This window comes from Gavialis gangeticus, unplaced genomic scaffold, assembly GCF_001723915.1.
Source record: "Gavialis gangeticus isolate Ggan-Ray unplaced genomic scaffold, GavGan_comp1, whole genome shotgun sequence".
Classification (NCBI taxonomy): domain Eukaryota; kingdom Metazoa; phylum Chordata; order Crocodylia; family Gavialidae; genus Gavialis; species Gavialis gangeticus.
In genome coordinates this window covers 6,202,304-6,209,285 of record NW_017729019.1, presented here as the reverse complement: position 1 = coordinate 6,209,285, position 6,982 = coordinate 6,202,304, and the positions used below count along the sequence as shown (strand labels likewise).

The window sequence follows — 6,982 nt, the reverse complement described above, 5'->3', positions numbered from 1 at the left end:
AGCTCTCTTCGCTTTTTTTTTTTTTTTTTTAGGCAAGCATTACTGAAGCCCAACAGCAGGCATTGAATTCAAAGCTGAATCTGCTAGACTGTCTAGTCAGAAGGCTAGTTTGTGTCAGGAAGAGTAGTATTGTAAACCAGCTATAGATTTAGTGACCTCATCACTTGAAGTGTGAAATGTTATGGAGCACAATCAACTATTTCCAAGCAGCAGGTGGTTTCAACTTAACCACACTAATAACCTGCATCTTGCAACTAAACATATTCCATATGGTTAAATTTACTGTTGAAGAGGTATTAAGATAACATGAATGGCTTCAATTTGACTGTAATACTTTAGAACAGTGTTCTATTTGAGCTAAATTATGCCAAACCATCCAGATTTGAGTGCGTTCTGCATGGAAATGTACGGTAGGTATTCAAAGTTAAATACTTACAACAATTTGTAACCAAAACTTTAATCCCAAGAATCTCACAAAAAACATTTTACAAGTGACATGAAAATTCTTGTACAGTAAAGAAATGTTATTTCTCACACTTACAATGTACCATTACACACTGAAACCATCCACTCCAGTTGTCAGTTTTATTGTATAATTTGGTCTGCTTCAACACTCTGGACTGGATGGTTAGACAATCATCTATTAAAAGCAGTGCTCTAATCGCAGGAAATACAGAATTTACTGACCCATGGGATTAAAAAACCTACATTTCACATAGTGGCAAATAGCTGTTCCAGCTAATACAAAGTTACAACTTAAGGAGCTTTGGATAACACCAACTGGAATTCATTCATTCCCTTAACCTTTTATTGGTTTGCATCTCCATCTCTCCCCCACCAGGCTGGAAAGCAGACACTTCTTGTTCTGCATAGACTGAATTCAGTTTGGTTAGAAAAAAATGCTGCAATGAATATTCAAATGTTTTCACTGCAAGTTTCAAAACTTAGATTCCCAGCAAAGAGATTCCAAAATGCACTAGGGACCAGAAACATTCTTCCATCTATGCGGTACAAACCAAGTACCATTCTAAGCAACTAGAAATTATGCATAAGGGTACATTGTAAAGCACTAAGTTTAGTAGTATTACAAATCATATGATCTCTTCAGAACCATATACAGATTCACATCTTTACATCTGTCACCTGTTACAAGATACAAGAAACAAAGCAAGTTTAACAGCTAAAATGTTTTTAAAATGCTCTGAGCTTTGTGAAGTCTCAAACAAAACAGTGTTCTGTACATACTCTTCCTCTTCCTGTCCTCAGATCTAACTTCCTGTACACAGCTTCTCCCGAAAGTCCTATTTCCTCTCATTTGACCTAGAGCGACTAAATAAGATAAATAATGTTAGAGGTGCAACAATGTTGTATTCCACCTATAGATTTCTGCTTAATTTAAGAATTAAATTCAATTAAGAGTTATGCACTTTAACTATTTTTAAAGATCGCAATTTTAATCTCTTTAACAAGTTTGTAATGAATGATTTGCCTGAAAAACTAGACACATGGCTTTCGCCTATAAGTGACACAGCATGAATACCCCTCAAAACAATTAGGAAAATTAATGGAATTGAATTATACAAGTCTTGCATTCATATTTCTTTTGGAGACATGTTAAATACTTACCTACGAGACCTGGAAAAGGAACGAGAAGGCTTGTGATTTCTTTCCCGGGACAGCGATCTCTCTCTTCTTCTGTCTCTGGAGAGGGACCTGCAACAAGGATATGATCATCTAGCATCAATACAAAATTACATGGATTATGTTATCCTAATACAAGACACTGCTTGATTGTTAATGAGGTACCTAGAAATCCCAGCCTTTTAACCTTTGCACTACAGGCTGGTTCAATACGAAGCATCAGTAACTTCTTCAAATATAACCATCCTGTATCTCACAATCCAGGAAAAGTAGCCCATAAGCCAGGAAACCACAATAAAAGAATTTGCAAGGCACATTGTAGATTTCTACTGATGTGCCTAAGTTTTGGGTTTTTTTCCAGTATGTCAATTCTAATTGGCACCTCCACTCTCACAAAGGAATAGCTAGTTAATGCATTAGCATTAGTTTTTGTTTTCCCCCCCCCCTTCAGTCTTATTTGCCATGTAGGCAATGTTGTTAAAAATGTAATTAAGCTGAAGCAAGCCTATGGCATAACAAATATTTGGAATATTTCATACCTGCCTAGAACTTGTTACCTTATATTAGCAGAACTATTCCAAATATGCCATTTTTAGGCAAATAAAACAGGAATTTACCAAAAAAAGATACCTCCTAAGGCCTCTCAATGTCTTATTTAATCAATATTTGCTTACCTGCTGCGGCTACGAGAAAAGCTTCTCCTTCGCGGTGATCTAAAAATCAGAAAGGGAAAAGTGAGGCTTTTTTCCTATTTTTTAGCATTAACGGGGCGAGGCATTTCCCAACTTGTCAAACTCACTGCTGGGCCCAGGGAACGTGCCAAGAAAAATAGGCATCCATCATCCAGTAAAACGCATGGAAAGATTAAGGCAATAAAACAAAGCTCAGTGTGAACAGCACGTTTCCAACCAGAAATTCACTTTAACTAATGCTTCATAGCAGACTTGTCCAATGCAACGTTTCCATATCAACTAAATCTCTGCCCAGAACACCACACCAAAGTCCCACAAGTGGTTCCAAAAGTAACATAAACCAATGTTTTGGAACCCATGCAAGCCAAAAGGGTCCATGACAAGACATAAGAGATACCAAGTGGAAAAAGTGAAAATGCGCTCTGTGTAAATATTGATAATGCCATTAAAGTGCTACATTAGAACTGCATATTTGTGATTGTCATTTTAAAATGCCAGTGTGTTTAGACTTAAAAAAAATAACCTTAGCTCGGCCCAGTTCATCCCAAAAAACTAATTGTTTTAAGTTTTGAAAACTGTTAGTAAAACCATTTAAAGGTGATAGGATTTTCTGCAGGAAAAAGCTAAGTTTGTTAGAGCTTTATTAATTTAGTTTCGCACATCACATGCATATACACTGCCTTTTTTACTTTTTGCTCTATTTTAATATGTAACATTTCCTTATCACCCTTAAAAGTTTTTCAAGCAACATATGTACGTTACCACTCAATTATGCACAGCCAGCCTTTGATTGAGAAAAGTAATTACTTATAAGCCGCTTACTCCTTATTTTAACCAGCAGTAAACTGTATAAGCAGGAAAAACTTACTAGTTTTTGGTTTCAACAAGCTAGAAATGGTGAGGTGAGGCTGCCGGACTGACTGCCAAGAAGAATTTGCTGAAAAGGTTTTGCCAGATGTTGCGTTGTATTTAGTTGGTTGGCGAAGGGGGTGTTGTGGATTTTTCCTGCTTTTTTGTTAGCCGAAGGCTGCTGCTGTAGTTGTTGTGAAGACATTTGGTAAATAAACAGCTGAGCTGATTGGCCGGGAATGTGTGGGCGGTCGAGGTGGCTGCTGCCGATTTGGTTAAGGTTGGAGAGAAGGCTGAGAGAAAACAGCATGCTCGGGAACCAAAGGGCGGTGCAACCTGACGACTGGCCATGCCTGGGTCATGTGAAACGACACCAGCCAAGCTGAATGGGGCGCGCTGGTCACATGACGCTGAAAGGGCTAGTTGACTGGCTAATGCAGACTCAGAGGGTGGTGAGAAGAGACATGATGGTGACTCTGTAACGGGTTCATTTTTATTAATAGATGGACCAAAAAGCATAAAAAAATGAAAAACAAGCCATCAGTACAACCATCTATTAGCTAACAAATACTCCTATCGTGTTATTTAAAAAAAAAAACAGCAAGAGGGATAAGCTTGAAACCTTGCCTTGTGAGGACTTCACTCACCTGCAATAGGTAATTCAGTCCTGTAAAAACCATGCTGTAGATTTGATGGAAGTGCACAGTTAACATCCAGACAAGTTAGCCTGGATCCAAGAGTGTGCCCTACTTTAGAACTGGGTTCACAAAACAAGTGACAGATTTGCCACATTTATGTTCTAATGCTTCAGTTAGAATTTTTAAGTTATATTTAAAATGATTGTTGTACATTTAAAGTAGGCTTTCTTTATGAATAAAGTTGCCTACTTGGCAAGTATTTAATATTGTGCAAAACAAAGTGGAGAATACATTAGCCTGGAAAAGCCTAGGTTGCTGTATGTAATGTTTGCCATTATGGAGTAAAGGAAAGGACATATCCTAAGTTGAAGTAAGGGCAAGAAAGGGAAAGTGCGACTAGAAGATGAATAGATCTTAGGATGAAAGAGGATAAAATCCAGGAGAGAGGGCGCTGACTATCAACCTGCACACAGTGACCTAAGGACAAAAGCCAACATTCAACACAACTTGTATTCACCTCTTTTTAGAGTGTTTGGAATCTCCAAATTAAGAGCAGATGCATGTTTCCCATCAACATGCTTTAAAAAAAGCCTGCTTCTATGATGCTAAGTGGTAACAATGCCAACAACTCTCTATGTATGTACTCTGACCCAGTGTACCTGCGGCGAGGAGGAGGACTTCTTCTGCGATAATCATCTCGAGGGCGCCTACCCCATGATGGAGGCGGACCACGGTTCCGACTCCGTTTTTCACCATTGGACAGCTCCACCCTGACGCGGCACCCACACAGCGTTCTGAAATAAACATCAATACTTATAAAAGCTTACAGGAACAAGTTTGTCTATACACAAAAAACCTAATACGATTAAAAACCCATCTGAATGTTTTATTTACATGATGAATATTTGAAAGTCAGACAGCTATAGCAGTCTGAAGTTAGAAGGCAGAGTGGCACCTTATAGACTAACTTGTTCTGAGGGATCTGTGCTTCTATAGGTGACAGCCTACAAGATTATGCCCCTTACCTTCATTTGAAAACCTTTATAATCTATGCACATCAAACCTGAGCTAGCTGAAATCAAGATACTACCATTTAGGAATATTTCCAAAATTGCACTGTTAACTGTTAAGAGTAATAAAACACTGTTTTACAGACTTTTTAATACTTCAAGATTCAGCTGCATACTAGCTCTGTAATGCACACTATGTAGTGAACTGTTTTTGAAGATATTTTAAGATTAGATCCCTGTTGCAAGGATGACAGAAACACAACTTAGTGTTTTAAAGCTTCCAAAACTTATTTTCCCTAAACTGAAAGTTCCCTTCACTCAAATTAGCAATTAGGTATCAGTTTCATGCCAGATGTGCAAACTGTGAGAAGCTACCTATAGAACAGGATCAATTAAAATAGGCACCATAAAAGTTAAGCTCCTATGTTATAAAGCTGTTTAATCACAAGTTTTCTGCATCCCTAATTGTCTGGTTGCTTTTACCAATACAGAATATTGAACACAAACTGAGATTTTTAGTTTCAAGTGAACTGCATTCAGATATTTTTACCTTCCATCTAGCTCTCTTACTGCATCAGCTGCATCTCGTGGATCTTCAAATTCCACAAAAGCAAAGCCGGGAGGGTTTCTAGCCACCCACACACTCCGCAGTGGCCCATAGTAGCCAAAAGCTCGCTCCAATTCAGTTTTGTTGCCATTGTTGCCAAGGTTACCAACATAAACCTTGCAGTCCAGTGGACACGAGTCACGATGCATCACTACAACAAAAACATTTCAGGTCAGGTATTGTTTTTCTCTTCACAGCTACAGAAGTGCAATCATTACATGCTTGTGGGCAGGAAGGACATCACTATGTGACTGCTTCACCTACAGGCCTGTTAAGTGGGCCCCTACCTCATCCCACTTGCAGCCTTGAAAACACACTGCATTTTTGCACACGCAAGCACCACAGTGCTCGGAGCTGTGCAAAGCGCTCAGCACTGCAACACTTGCAGCCGTACAAGCGGAAAAAACACACATCAGCACTGAGAAAACAGCAGCACTTTTGAACTAAAACACATTGGAGGTGGATTAGTTCATAAGTACATCACTGCTACTTTCTGTGCGCTGACGTCCATTTTGCACACACCAGTTTGCCTCCGCCACCGTGTGGAGCAGACTATTAATTGAGCATCCTCTGAAGTGATGGAGCTCCGGTGCGTGGGGGGGGGAGGGGAGCAAAGTAGCAGGCATTTACGCACTGACCAGGTCCCATTTGGAAACGCTCCATCAGCTTCACTGGGAAGTGCAGCGAGCAAGAAAGCCAGACCTCCACCTTCTCCCAGGAATTCACACAGGGGTAAGGGAAAGGGCTTAGCAGAGAGGAGGGAAACTCAGCTGCCCACCCCAGCCAGCGCTGCGCATGCGCACACGGCCAAGCTAGAGTACGAGGGAGGCGCCAATAGGGGGCGCATGCCTCCATTCGTGCGCATGCGCGGAAGCCTCCATTGTTCCCGCGCGGCCAAGGGGGGAGGGGCAGGACGGCGCCATCCCCAGCGAGAGCAGCGCCCACCAGGCCTGCAGGCCGAGACGCCCTCTAGCCGGGCAGCGCCGCCGCAAAACACCCGCCTCCCGCACTCTTTCTCCCCCCGCGCGGTCGGGCCCCACCACCCGCACAAAATGGCGGCGGGCCTTTGTCTGCCGCCGGGCCCGGCGCCTGCGTCCGCTCCGCCTGGAGGGAGCCCCGAGGAGGGCCTCACCGATTCCGGGGGAGAGCGCGAGAGGGGATCGCGCGCGCGCTGCTACTTCTTCGCCACCGCCTCGATCCCGCCTGGGCCCACACTCCCCTCGTCCTCCCTGGACAAAATGGCGGCCGTCGCCTGCCCCGCCCGCGCTTATATGGCTTCGGCCGCGCCCCACGTGACGCCGCGGCGTTCCAATCACGGCGCGCGCTTCGAGTGACCGACGGCGCCGTGGAATCCGCCCAGCCGGGCCCTTCCCCCCCACCCGGGCCTGCACCATTCTCCTGTACCTGCACTCCCGCGCGTGGGGGAGGGCAGGCACCTCTCAGGACAGGAGCGCGGGCCTGCCACACTGCTGCCACGAAGGCCAACGTTACTGCATCCAGAAACAGGTTACAGGCCTCCTTGACCTAAGCAAACAGCGCAACTAA

The 6,982-nt window shown here is 42.9% G+C and overlaps 1 protein-coding gene across 1 annotated transcript; it reads right to left on the bottom strand.

Moving 5' to 3' along the window:
- Nucleotides 1-12: 12 nt before the first annotated feature.
- SRSF3 (serine and arginine rich splicing factor 3) lies at nucleotides 13-6,694 on the bottom strand. The gene is made up of 6 exons (XM_019513911.1): nucleotides 6,570-6,694; nucleotides 5,381-5,588; nucleotides 4,480-4,614; nucleotides 2,316-2,354; nucleotides 1,627-1,713; nucleotides 13-1,329 (listed from the first exon to the last, which is right to left on the bottom strand). Exons 2-6 carry the CDS (start codon nucleotides 5,584-5,586, stop codon nucleotides 1,302-1,304), a joined length of 495 nt encoding a protein of 164 aa, XP_019369456.1. The 5' UTR covers nucleotides 5,587-5,588; nucleotides 6,570-6,694; the 3' UTR covers nucleotides 13-1,301.
- Between the last annotated feature and the right edge of the window lie 288 nt (nucleotides 6,695-6,982).

Coding starts and splice junctions, on each gene's coding strand:
- SRSF3 (XM_019513911.1), bottom strand. CDS start 5,586: ATGCATCGTGACTCGTGTCCACTGGACTGCAAGGTTTATGTTGGTAAC. Junction 1,714..2,315: donor TTTTCTCGTAGCCGCAGCAG/GTAAGCAAATAT, acceptor TCCTTGTTGCAG/GTCCCTCTCCAGAGACAGAA. Junction 1,330..1,626: donor TCCTTTTCCAGGTCTCGTAG/GTAAGTATTTAA, acceptor TATCTTATTTAG/TCGCTCTAGGTCAAATGAGA.